This window comes from Sminthopsis crassicaudata, chromosome 2 (genome assembly GCF_048593235.1).
Source record: "Sminthopsis crassicaudata isolate SCR6 chromosome 2, ASM4859323v1, whole genome shotgun sequence".
NCBI classification, from domain to species: domain Eukaryota; kingdom Metazoa; phylum Chordata; class Mammalia; order Dasyuromorphia; family Dasyuridae; genus Sminthopsis; species Sminthopsis crassicaudata.
Window position 1 is genome coordinate 581243708 of NC_133618.1, and position 14491 is coordinate 581258198.

The 14491-nt window shown below is 35.1% G+C and overlaps 1 protein-coding gene across 1 annotated transcript in view; it reads left to right on the forward strand.

Annotated features, from left to right (window-relative positions):
* The window catches only part of SORCS3 (sortilin related VPS10 domain containing receptor 3), a 694559-nt gene that overhangs the window by 635094 nt on the left and 44974 nt on the right, over positions 1 to 14491 (forward strand). The window contains 2 exon segments of the mRNA XM_074284861.1: positions 7259 to 7376; positions 8578 to 8711. Of these exon segments, the coding sequence (XP_074140962.1) occupies positions 7259 to 7376; positions 8578 to 8711 (252 nt within the window).

The following is a 14491-nucleotide window of genomic DNA, read 5'->3' on the forward strand; positions in this document are numbered from 1 at the left end:
AATGTTGGGGCTAATTGTTCTTTAAATGTTTGGTAGAATTCACATGTAAATCCATCTGCTCTTGGGGATTTTTTCTTGGGGAGTTGGTTAATAGCTGTTCTATATCTTTTTCTGAAATGGGACTATTTAAGCAATTTATTTCCTCCATTGTTAATCTTGGAAGCCTATATTTTTGGAGATAGTCATCCATTCACTTAAGTTGTCAAATTTATTGGCATAAAGTTGGGCAAAGTAATCCTTATTATTGCTCTAATTTTCTCTTCATTGGTGGAAAGGTCCCCCTTTTCATTTTTAAGACTAACAATTTGATTTTCCTCTTTCCTTTTTTCTGACCAGATTTACCAGAGGTTTATCTATTTTATTGGCTTTTTCATAAAACCAACTCTTAGTTTTATTTATTAATTGAATAGTTTTTTTTTTACTTTCAATATTATTGATTTCTCCTTTTAATTTTAGAATTTCAAGTTTAGTATTTGGTTGGGGGTTTTTAATTTGGTCTTTTTCTAGCTTTTTAAGTTGCAGGCCCAATTCATTGATCTTCTCTTTCTCTATTTTATTCAAGTAAGCCTCTAATGATATAAAGTTTCACCTTATTACTGCTTTAGCTGCATCCCACAAATTTTGGTATATCTTATTGTTGTCATTATCTTGGGTGAAATTATTAATAATTTCTATAATTTGCTGCTTCACCCAATCATTTTTTATGATGAGATTATTTAGTTTCTAATTACTTTTTGGTCTATTTACCCCTAACTTCTTGTTGAATGTAGGTTTTATTGCATTACATTGTTATCTATTTCTGCCTTCATGCATTTAATTTTGAGATCTTTATGTCCTAATATATGGTCAATTTTTGTATAGGTTCCATGAACTGCTGAGAAGAAAGTATACTCTTTTCTATCACCATTCAGTTTTCTCCAAAGATCTATCATACCTAATTTTTCTAATGTTCTATTTGCCTCCTTAATTTCTTTCTTATTTGTTTTGTGGTTTGATTTCTCTAGTTCTGAGAGTGCAAGGTTGAGGTCTCCCACTATTATAGTTTTGCTGTCTATTTCTTCTTGCAATTCTTTTAACTTCTCCTTTAGGAAGTTAGATGCTATACCACTTGGTGCATATATGTTTAGTATTGATATGGCTTCATTATTTATGCTACCCTTTAGCAGGATATAGTTTCCTTCCTAATCTCTTTTAATTAGATCAATTTCTGCTTTTGCTTGATCTGAGATAAGGATGGCCACCCCTGCTTTTTTTGACTTCATTTGAAGCATAATGGATTCTGCTCCAGCCTTTTACCTTTACTCTGTATCTCCCTGCTTTAAATGTGTTTCCTGTAAACAACATATTGTAAAGTTCTGACTTTTGAGCCAGTCTTCTATCCGCCTCTGCTTAATGGGAGAGTTCATCCCATTCACATTTACAGTTAAAATGACTAATTCTGTATTTCCTGACATCATATTATCCCTTGATTATGTTTTTTTCCCTTGTCCCCCCTGAACCCCTTCCCCAGTATCAAATTTATGGACCCCACTTGTGTCACGCAGCCCTCCCGATTTGTTGACTTTTTAAGTGCAAATGCTCACTTTGAAAATGATTGAGGCTGTCTCCAGCATAGCCCTGGAGGAGCCACAAGTGCTTGTTATAGGGGAGGTCAGTTGGAGAAGCTGCGATATTAATTCTGGAGAAGATTCAAAAAGTTTGATAACATTTGAAAGGCTGTCATATAAGGGAAAGATGCAACTTTATCTGTTCAGCTCCAGAAGGCAGAAACAGGAATAAGGGGTGGGTTGGTATCAGGAAAAAATAAATCTTAAAAATGAGAGCTTCTCCAAGTGCCTTGGGAGGAGGCTTCCTGTTCACCGAGGATCTTTCAGCATGGAATAGATAGAGCACTGGACCTGGAATCAGAAAAAAACTGAATTTAAATTTCACTTCAGATGCTGATTAACTTTATAACTCTGGATAATTCCCTTAATGTCTATCTTTCTCATCTGCAAAATGAGGATAATAATAGCACCTAATTTGTAGGATTTTTGTTAGGATTAAATGAATAATTATAAAGTGTATAGAACATAATAAGTACTTAGCAAATGTTATTATTAGTATAGTATTAGTATAGTATAGTAGTAGTAGTATTATAGAAAATACTGTAGTCAGTTCCTAGAGATGATAGGATTTGAAAAGTTAGAAGTAAAACCATAGATAACTTTTGGCTCTCAAAGTTCCTTGAGTAATTGGTTGGTCAGTTTAGCTGAGTGGCTTCTGTAAGATAGAACTGACAAATGGGGTTGAGAGAAAAAAATAAAAGTGTCAAGATGACCTGTGAAAAACGTAACAATCTCAAGTCATTTTCAATATCCATCATGCAGTCTTTTGTGAATCTTAGGACACAACTGACTTAGATCTTCCTTTGCAAGCAGTTATATGGTGGCAGGTAACATTTTCGTGGGAGTCGGAATGAATTTCAGGATATATGCATATATACATATTTTTTTTCCAGGATTTTCCTTGCCCTTCTAAGCTAATGACTTTTCAAAACAATCCTTGGTAGAATGAACATGGAAAGATGCTTCCAAGGAACAAATAGCTTTTTTCATTTACCCCAGTAGAAGAGTGCTCATTTTTATATAGGTCCTTAATTCAACAGGTATAACCCAGCCACAACAGATAGGAGAACTAAGAATGAAGCCAGTGAAAATTCCTTGTCTCTTAAATAATTTCCATAAAGTCGTTGTACCTGAAGCTCATACACTTTTCTCAGAAGAAAAAACTTTCTCCTCTCAAGCTTAACTTCTGAGCATCTAAATTCTTATCTTAAATATAATTTTGTGATCTTGGTCATCAGAAAAGAATAGAAGTAGCAGTTAGGAGGTGACAGATGGGTACTAGAGGTAGGTACATGGTCAGCAGCAAAAATGATATCTGCCAATGAAGGAAGAGATTGAAATTATGAGAACTTGAAAGAACAACTAAAATGCTATAATTCAGGACAGATTAGAATCTATGCTTTGCTATATTCTCTGAGGCCTCTGCTATATTGTCACTAAGCACAAAAAAAGAAGTTCATAACAAGAGAGTCATCAGGAGTTTAAATGATGTTTGTTCAGTGTTCTTTATCCAAGAATTCTATGAAGAGTACAAAATTGCTTTAGAAATACTCTCATCAGAAATGGTTTAAATCAGAGAAAGCTTTCAGTGTTTAATGAGTTTCAGGTATCTAGAAAATTTACTATGTAAAGGGAACTATCCTTCTCCAGTATTAGATAAATGGATAGATAGAGAAATATGATAGAATAGATGAAGAGACAGTTATGATAGCTATGATAGATGTATATAAAGAGACAGATATGATAGACATGTATATATATATATATATATATATATATATATATATATACATCACAGACACACACACACACACACACATATATATATGTATATATATATATATATATACACACACACATATACACATTAGATAGTGTTATTAAGCACTTACTGTGTAATGGAGGAAACAAATACAAACTTTTTTCAAGCAGTTAATGGGATGAAGATAAAAAGATGGATATTTCACATTATTCTCTGATTGCAAATTCTGAAAACACACTCTGGGTTAGATGAGGATGATTAGGGTAATAATAAGGCTGGGAGTTTAAAGAGGAGCTGGAATATATTTTGTGTAGATGGCTGGGATGTCTTGTGGAGGACGCTTCTGGGCAATATAAGGTGAAAGAAAGCTGGGAGATCTAGGGGTTGTATTCAAGGTTCTGGTAGAAGAAGGAAGATGAAGATGATAGCCAGTGTTTGGGTAGAAAAGAAGAATCTTTTCCAGTTCTTTGCTACCATGAAAAAAGCTACTACAAAAAATTTTGTATGTGTTGGTCCTTTTCCCTCCTTTGTGATTTCCTTGAGATACAGACCCAATAATGACACTGCTGTGTCAAAGGGTGTGCAGAGTTTTATAGAAGAATCAGGAACATTTGGGTTAATGTCATATCTTTGATACATAAAAACTGTGTGACCATGGACAAATTTAATTTGGGGATATAAAGAAAGGTAAAGATAGAACCTGCTCTCTAGGAGCTCACAATCTAATGACAGAAATAAGATGTTAACAACTATGTACAAAGAAGCAATATACAGGTTGAATTTGAAATGATCAACAAAAGGAAGCCAGTAGAATTAAGGGGCTTCCTCCAGAAGGTTGTATTTTAGGAATCTAGGGAAACCAAGAGGTGTAAATGAAGAAGAAAATGTTCCAGGTGTGGGATTTAGGCAAAGAAAATGCCCAGAACTAGATCCATGAGATAGTGTGTCTTAAAGGAACAACAAGGAAGCCGGTGTCATTGGATCACAGAGTGCACAGTGGCTGAAAGAAGGTACAAGAATATGGGAAATGGGGATGAGGAGTGCAGATTATAAAGGCTTTTGAACATTAAACAAAGGACTTTAGATTTGATATTAAAGATAATTAGGAGCCACTGGAGTTTATTGAATATGTGGTGACATATTCTTTAGGAATATCTCTTTAAAAACCATGTAGAAAATGGATAAGAGTTGGGAGCAACTTGAAGCAGGGATACCAACAAGCAGGTTTTTTGCAATAGCCAAGGTGCAAAGTGATGAAGACTTGAGCTAAGGTGATGGCAGTAACAAAAAAGAGAATATGGCATATGAGATACATTATCAAAGCAAAATTAATAGGGTGTACATGAGGGTGGGGGAAGACACACATTGTGAGAGAATGAAGAGTCAAGAATGATGTATATGTTGTGAGCCTAGGTACCTAGAAGGTATCTTCAACAGTAAAATTAGAAAAATTAGGAAGCTCCGATTTTTCTCTCCCAACATGATTCATAAAGCAAAGTATATTAATCTGCTTAGGGCTTGAGAGGAAATAGGATGAATTCCAGTTAGTATGTATTGGTACATGTTAAGTTTAAGATGATTATGAGACATTCAAATAAAGATCTCCAAAAGGCAGTTTTGAGATAAGAGACTGGACAAAGTTAGAACTAGATAAGTAGATTTTTGGATTATTATTTAGATTTGAAAATTGAGGAACTGATGAGATTCCCCAGTGAAATAGTATAGAAAGGGAAGAAAAAATGCCCAATGCAGACAGTGCATGACTTGGATGAAGATTGAGCAAAGGAGAATGAAAAGGAGTGGTCAAGCGAGAAGAGATCCAGGAGAGAATAGTATCTTGAAAACCCTAGAGAGACACACTTCTCAGACTGGCTAAAATGACAGGAAAAAATAATGATAAATGTTGGAGGGGATTTGGTAAAACTGGGACACTGATACATTGCTGATGGAATTGTGAAATGATCCAATCATTCTGGAAAGCAATCTGGAAGTAAGCCCAAAAGGCTATAAAACTCTGCACACCCTTTGACACAGCAGTGTCATTATTGGGTCTGTATCTCAAGGAAATCATAAAGGAGGGAAAAGAACCAACACATACAAAATTTTTTGTAGTAGCTTTTTTCGTGGTAGCAAAGAACTAGAAAAGGAGTGGATGCCCATTGATTGGGTAATGGCTGAATAAGTTGTGGTATATGAAAGTAATAGAATAAAATGATGAAAAAGATGATTATAGAAAGACCTGGAAAGATTTATATAAACTGTTTCAGAGTAAAACAAGCAGAATCAAGAATACATTGTACACAATAACAGCAACAACAGTTGGTTATGATCAATTATGAAAAATTTGGTTCTTCTCAGCAATTCAGGGATTCCAAAGCAATCCCAGTAGACTTTGGAGAGAAAATGCCATCTGTATTCAGAAAAAGATCTAAGAAGACTGAATGTAAATCAACATATGCTATGTTCACTTCTTTTTTCTGTTTTTTTTTATCTCTTCCATGACTTTTTCCTTTTGTTCTGATTTTTCTCTCCCAACATGATTCATAAAGCAATGTGTATTAAAAATAAACTTAAAATAAAATATTATTGAAAATGCCCCCCAAAAGAAAAAAAAACCTAGAGAGAAGAGAATATTAAGGAAAAGAATGTGATTTACAGTGAAAAAGGGTTCAAAAAGGTCAAAGTATTGGTAGAAGTATTTGTACATTAAGAATTCTCTAAACAAATGAAATCAGAGATCCAGAACTGAATATCCCTTACTTCAGTGCAGTTTAGATTCTCAAAATATACATATTTCTTGAATAGAAGAAAAAGTACTTTAAATTTTTGTATTAGCTATCACCAAGAAAGTATAAAAGGCATATAAGGTATAAAAGTATTCCAGGCAGAAAAGCTATCCATATGTTACTGTGAGAAAGAGATGAATATTTTCCTAATCACTGAAAAGTGGATCTCCATTTTGATTGAGCTCCAGTAATGTAATGATTACTCACCCTCTTAAATCACTCTGATAGATCTGCTGTATTGTGATTCCATAATGTGCAATCAGGGCAGAGTTTAGAAAATCTGTGGGATTTTTTCCCCTACTTTTCTAGAAAGGATCAATCATTCATATTTATGGAACCTTTCAAATGCTAGCCTTCAGAAAGGTCAATATTGATCACTGTTGTCACTCAGGTTGTATGGCTATTTATTATCATACATGTAAGCCACCTTTCTGAGACTTGTGAATTAAAGGATCTATAGAAGGGGTCATATTTCTGAGCTTGTCATTAAGTATCTTTGCTGAATATAATCAAATAAATGCTAATAGAGATATCCTTTTATTCAAAGTACTCTATGAACACAATGATAACTTTCCCAACTTTTCTTAATTCTAGTGCCTTCTCTCTGTTAATTATTTCTTTTATTCTGTATTTAGCTTGTTTGTGTGTGTATGTATACATATAAACCTCTCTCTATATGTGTATATATATATATATAATTTCTTATTCTATATATAGCTTGTTTGTGTGTGTATATATATGTGTGTGCATATATGTGTATATATATAATTTCTTATTCTGTATATAACTTGTTTGTATATATGTATGTGTATGTATATATATGTATGTATACATATATACATAATATAAAATATTTGTTTGCAAATCATATCCCTCATTAGACTGTGAGTTCATTGAGGGCAAGGATTGACTTTGCCTTTGTTTTCTCCCTAGGGCTTGGCACAATGCCTGGCACTTACTAAATGCATATTGGCTGACTGATTGAAAGAACAAGGCTTTCTGTGGAATGGCTGTAGCTAGCAATTATTTTCAACATTTTTTACCCAATCTTGCCCTATCTTAGTGACTCTTGACCTGTGTCTCCTTCTCCCTTAAACCCTCAGAGTTTTCGGCCACTTCAGCCTCCGCTCTGAGTGGCAGCTAGTGAAAGTGGACTACAAATCCATCTTCAGTCGAAGGTGCATCAAGGATGACTTCCAGACCTGGCACTTGCTTAATCAGGTAGGCCCAGTTGCTTCTGGTTTCTCAATTGACAGTTTCACCACATGCTTAGCATTGCTTGTATTATAGGTCCATCCACTTAGGACAAAGAGGAGAGAAATTATGAGAACTCCTTATCTTCCCAAGCAGGAATTTATATCTAGATGTCATTCTCAGATACTAAGATTTTAACCCTTTCTGAGAAATAGTCACTGAGGATCTCCTGTTTTCTTTGGCATTGCCTTAATTTTGAAGGAGCTTCAGGTGTCCACTGGAAGATTGGGTATTAAATCACAAGCTCAAGGAAGGATAGTAGGGTCACAACTTTACAACTGTCAGACAGACACAGGCATCTCATTTTTACGGTTGAAGAAACTGTGAACCAGAAATGTTAAGTGACTTCCCTAAGATTTCTTGGATAATTAGTAAAAAATTGAACCCAGATAGATCTTCTGACTCCAAAATCTATTTTTTAACAAAGTTGTGATGGTCTGAACAATATAAAGTGATTTGACTTAAAACTGATATTATTGCCATTTAGTATAATGATTATTTTTTAGTTGTTTTTAGTCATGTGATCTCATTTGGGACTTTCTTGGCAAAGATCCTAAAAGGGTTTTTCATTTTCTTCTCCAGTTCATTTTGCAGATGAAGAAACTGAGGTAGACAGAGTTAAGTGACTTATCCAGGGTCACACAGCTAGTAAGTGTCTGAGCCTGGATTTGAATTCAGGAAGATGAGCCTTCCTGACTCCAGGCCAGCACTTGATCTGCTGCTCCATCTAACTGCCCTTAGTACAATAATTAGACAGTATTTAAAAAAGAAGTAACTGAGTTACTAAAATGGAGATCCTTTCTGTCCCAGAGTAATACTTCATTTGAGCCCAGTAAAATTGTTGGAGGCCTTTGTGTTTTGGGTGGAAAATGATGTATCTTTGCCATTTGTAGAATACAGGAAAGTCATTGCAATGGATTGGCCTTCTGTCAGCAGTCTAGTGGCCAGTCTCACCCCATTATTCCTTCTCCTCAGTAAGAGGAGATTCATTGACTTTATCCTCAAACCAAATGTAAATTCGAGGATGGTAGGCCTGAGGTTTTGGCAGCATGATCTGGATATGGGGGACCCAGCAAAAAATAGAATAAGAATAATGTCAGCTCAGGACAACTCCTCCCTGCCCAGCTCTTTATTTTATTGTGACTTTTTTTTTTTTTTTTTTTAACAGGGAGAACCCTGTGTTATGGGAGAAAGGAAAATATTCAAGAAACGCAAGCCAGGAGCACAGTGTGCATTAGGACGGGATTACTCAGGAACTGTTGTTTCAGAACCATGCATCTGTGCAGACTGGGACTTTGAATGGTGAGGGTTTTTGACCACCTTTACATTGATTTGCAGGTATAGCCTTCTGCCTCTTGGGTTGACATTGGACAGTCACAAGAAACATGCAATATGTCAGACTGTCAGTTCTGGTCCCAAGCTGCTCAGCACAGTGAGACTGCTACATGTGGGAATAGAAGTCAGGGAAACAAGGCATTTTCAGAGTAGATAAGTTCATCTACTCAAGGATTGGGGTAGAAAATGATCCTGCTTTTGCTTTAGAAAAAGTCTTACAGAAGATGAAGCTAGAACTTGAAAGTTCTTCACTCTCCATAGACCACAGAGGATAAATATACATGGTAGCCATTAACACACCTAATGAGCAATTGAAGGCAAACTTCTGAGTGTGAGGGTTCAGTTGCTGACTTGGTCTTTTCTACATGGAGATGCATGTATGCATGAATGAATGAAATAAAAATCATTTATTAAGTTCTTTCCTATGCACTGAGAACTGGAGAAATAGTCCCTACCCTCAAGTTATTCACATTTTAATAGAAGACAATACATATATGCTTAAGGGGGGGATACTTAAGGGGGATATTTTGGTTTGGAGAGTCTCATGAATGATGAGTCAGATCATAAGAGAGTAGATTGACAATTTTTTCAAATAACAATTGCTTTGAATTCAAATGAATGAAATGAGCAGTATTTAAATGTTTATGTGTAAACTGCAATTCCAGAATTGTCAGCTGATAAGACAATGATCCATGAATGAGGCTACTTAGGTAGCATGGCCATCACATCTCTGAACCTGAAGCTTCTTTTAGAAATCCAGCTAATGCAGGGTATATGATCATATGGTGAGAAAGTGCTGAAAATACATCCATGCTAAGACCAGAACTGCCTCAGTTGGTTTCAGATATAAAGAAATGCCAAAAATATGTAAAGGGCTTTTCTATTGTATATGGGTGTGGGACAAGCCTCTGCTACAGGAGAAACTTGGAAATATATTTTCCCAGCTTGGACATGTTTTTTAGAACACAGAAACCCAGCACCTATTTGTTCAGACTTTTTGACCAATCATGACCCATGAGTGCATTAGAGTAGAAACATTGTGCCTGGATAAGTTCTACATGCTGATGCCTTTGCTTCTGAACCAGTCCTTTAAGTTATTAAAGAGAACTAGATGGGAAGAAAGTCAGATGGAAGTATTTGTGGATATTCTAATGAAAGAAAATTTGCACCCAGTCAGAGACTTTGTGGAGGAAAGTTCTATTTCATTGACATATACTTGGAAGAACTGACTAAAGTTGGAGCCAAAGATTTTACAGCAGATCAAAACTTGAAGTTCATTATTCCATTCTGCAAAATTGCAACTAGGACAAAGGATTCTGTTTTGTTGTATAACATAGTCGGAAGAATCTGAAGCAACTTCAGAACAAGTTCCCTTTGCCAATGAAGATTGAATGAGAATTAAATGCAAATCTAGAGGATAGTGAACTATTACAAACTAAATCAGATGATACGACATCTATAAGACTGCCTAGCAAGAAAAAGAAAGGAAAGAAAGATAAGGATTCTCTTCAAGAAAAGAAAAATCAAAAGTGAAAAAGCAGAGCAATGGAGATGGACATATTGGGCTTGCCCTTCAGTTCAATATGAGGAAATTGATTATATAATATTTGAAATGACCAGCAAGCAAAACACTCCTTTGAATAATAAGCATCTCTACAAACTGGTCAGAAATTTCTAAAGCCTTACTGAAACCATATTCCTTCAGGATGGCCTTCCTTGAGACAACAAATTGAACAGCAACAGGCTTTAGCAAAAGAAGACTGGTTTGCCAAAATTGAAAATGCAAAAGAGAAAGGGAAAAAGGAGCAAAAGCAGAATATGGAGACAGCTCCAAGAAAAGATAGGTCAAGAACTATGAAGAAAAAGGAGAGAAATAAAAGGAAGAATATAAGCACAGATTCTTCTTTTCCACTGAAGATAGACACAACAGATATAGCTATTCACTTAAATTCTCAAAACAACAGTCCAAGGACAACATTTAAAAGGAACAAAAAAGGTCAATAATCAAAAGCCATAGAAGTAATAGGTGACTCCCCAAAGCTAAGATAAGAGACCCAAAAGAATAAAATAAAAAACAAAAACAAAAACAAAATCCCCCAAACTCAAAAAAACTAAGGATTGACAGATCTTGAAGTGATACCAGCCATTGGCAAAAGCAGGAAAAAAGAAACTTGTGAAAAGACAGATACCAAGGAACAGAAAATGAAAAACTTTTATACCACTTCCAAAGGCTTATACATCACCCTCTGCTGTGAAACTATTGCCACTCTGTCCTATTAGTTCCCTAAAGCCAGAAAATAATGACATAGGAGCCCCTAAATTGATCACAAAGCAAAGAAAGCTAAGCCTGGTGACCCAAAAAATTTCTTCTGAAATGGTTAATCTGAAAGAATTATAGTTAACATGTATGGTAGTACCTGCCATTTAGAGGAGAGGTGGAGGGAAGGAGGGGAAAAGTTGGAACAGAAGTTTTTGCAAGGGTCAATGTTGAAAAATTACCCATGCATATGATTTGTCAATAAAAAGCTATAATAATAAAAAAGAATCATAGTTAACTAGAATCAGTGACCTAGAGATAGCATGTCAGCATATAGATATCACTGGAATGATAAAAAAGAACATAATTGAGTTAATAGAAACATTATTGTTTCTCCCCAGCAAGATGAGGCCAAGTTATCCAAGAAGGAATTGGTGAGTACAGAAAATCTAAGAGACTTGTGGTTTTCTTCCCCCTCCAAAAACAATGTCAGTAGATCAACAGGTTCCTTAAAGAGGAAAAATCAATGAATTTCGTGGATGCTTTTCAGACCTCCAGATAGAAGAGTGAAGAAAAAAACCACAAGGGAAGATCTTTAGTGCTTTATAAATGTTAGGATTGGTTTTCTGGATGATCTTTGAATATTCTAACTTCAAAAAAAAAAAAGATTAGGTTGAAGAAATATTTTCCATCACAAAATAAATAAGCATTCCAAGATGACATTTGCAAGGAATCCTATTTTTAAAAATCATTACTTTTTCAGCAATAAAAACTGAGTTGTGACAAAAGAAAAAAAAAACATGTTGGGTCACATGATTCATTAACCATTCAGGACAATAGGATTCCATCCTTTCATTCTTAAACTAATTTCTTTCTGTATACAGAATACTCAGAAATGAAACTCTCACCACAGTGCTGTGAACTGGAGCAAATCCTTTTGATCCCAACTGAGAGGTTTCTTTATCTCCAACACCATACAGACTTGTCAAATTCATAGGTGTCATGATGGACAAGAATCCCAAATATAGCCTGAGCTAGATTAAAATGTAATGAGGAAATGTTTAACAAAATAAGTAAAAATATAATACAACATAGAAAAGGGCCTATTTGTGGTTTTCTAAATCAATATACAGCCAACAAGGATCCATTTCTATTTGCATATGACACCATTGGTTTTGAAGAGTGGCATCAGTCACTAATTAAAAAAAAAAAAAAGACAGTAAATTGGGAATTGTTAGATTTGATCCATCTCTAAAAATTTTTAACTCTGATGGGGTTGAGAAAGAAAAAACATACTCCTCCTCAACCAACTTCATTAAGAGGAGTTAGCCCACCTTACTTACAGGACTGAACTATAGTGGGGGCACAAATTTGAAGGTAAGTGTTTCACTTGTTAAACAATTACCTTCTGGTTACTATGATAATGGATCTCCTACTATCTTTCCATTGCACTCTAGATGCCCATATCTTAGAGAGCTTGTCTTCAGTCATACTCATTGCATTTTTAAGTTGGAATGAAATTTAAATTAAGACAGCAGGACCCATTTTCATGGTTATTTAGACCGACACTTCAGAGCCAAAGAATGGTTTCACATTTGGGATCAGTACATTTCTAGGAATATGGGTACCATGTAGATGTTAAAAGTATCCATCATATGGCATCTACCTGACTGTGAAATATAGATTTTTGATTTTTCAATTGAATTCAATTCAGTTATTGAATTCAAATGGTTAATTCAATTTAGATCACTTAGTGTCTGATTTGTGCAAAGCAACAGTACTAGAGATGGGATAACAGCAACAAAAATGATACATTTCCTCCTTGTTGAAGAGATAAAATAGATACATAAATAAATAACAAGTAATTTCGGGAAGGAGAGAGAGTGCTAGCTGCAAAGATCAGGAAAGTGTATGAATTAGAAGACTCCTAAATTGATGCTTGAAGGGAAGTTAAGAATTCTAAGCATTGAAGGTGAGGAAGGCATGAGGGACAACATGTACAAGGAAACAGATATGAGAGATGGCATTGTGCATGTAGAGAACAAAGTGTAGACCAGACAGAATAAATAGTGCCTGAAAGTTAATGAGGAGGTCCAAAAAGTTAGATTGGAATCAATGCTTTAAATGCCAAGTTTGTATTTTACTCTTAAAGCAACAGGGAAGCATTAAATATTCTCGAGTAGATCTATGTTTTACAAAGGATAATTTGTCCTCTGTATAGAGAATCAGAGGAGAAGAGAGGAGAGAGCAAAAGTAGAGAGTCCATTTAGGAAGATCTCAAGGAAAGGAGAGGGTAGATAGCAAGATATGTACTATGAGTAGCATCAGAAAGATTTGTCAAATGGTTAGATATAGGGCAAGAATAATTCCAAATTTGAAAATCCAAGTAACTGGAAGGATATAAGGTGGTGCCTTATCAGTAACGAGGAATTTTGGAGGAGAGAGAAGCTTGAGGAAAAGTTGAGTAAATTCTGGCTAGATATATTGACTTTGAGCTGCTGAGGGTACTTCCAGATGGAGATGTCCAGTAGGCAATTGGCAAAGTAGGGTCATATATTATTATATGTTAAGCAGAGAGTCATCTGCACAGAGATGATAATGAAACCCACGATAGGTAATACTATCATTAAAACAGAGTATGTAGAAAGAGAAGTAAAATGGGTAAGTATAGAACCTTAGGGAACACTTCTGTTTAATGGACAAGTTATGAATGATGATTCAACATACTAGTAGGAATGATCAGATACTTAAGGGGAGAACTAAGGGAAGGCATTGATTGCCATGGAAGTCAAGGAAGGGAGAATATTTAGCAAAACAGAATCATTCAATCAGATAGTAATCATTCATTAAGTATTGTTCATGTATCAGGCACTGTACTTTGCACTGTGGATTTAAATAATATAAGAATAAAAGTGAGATGGTTCTTGTCCTTAAGGAATTTACATTTTACTGGTTGTGTCAAAAGCTACATAATGAGGAATAAGAAAAGGCCATTGATTTTTAGCATTTATTATTAAAATTTCTAAAACTATGACTCAGTAAAGAAGAACATAGGATAATAGTTTGAGTGGATAAAAAGGTCAAACAAAGACCTTCTCAAGATGGCAGAGACTTGGGCAATTGTATAGACCTCTATGAAGGATTGATGGATAATTAGAGATTGAAAAAGGAAGATTTGGTGGAAGTAGATTGATTGAAGGAGATGTAATATTCTCTCAGTATTTTCCAATGTGTTAAGACTTGGGGGTTCTGTTCAAGATTTATTTATGTAATAAAACATTTGTTTTTTTACATCTCTGCAAAGTATATTGAGACCCCTTTTAACAAAGCTGAAAACTTAACATCTCTATGGGATTAAGAGTCTATTATATGTCTGCTCTCTTCCAGCAATGGTTTAAGGTAGGACAGATCTCTTATGGTCCTCCTCTTGCTCTTCAAAGATCTACACCAGTTCCTGTACTTCACAGTGTAACCATAAAGCAATGGGACT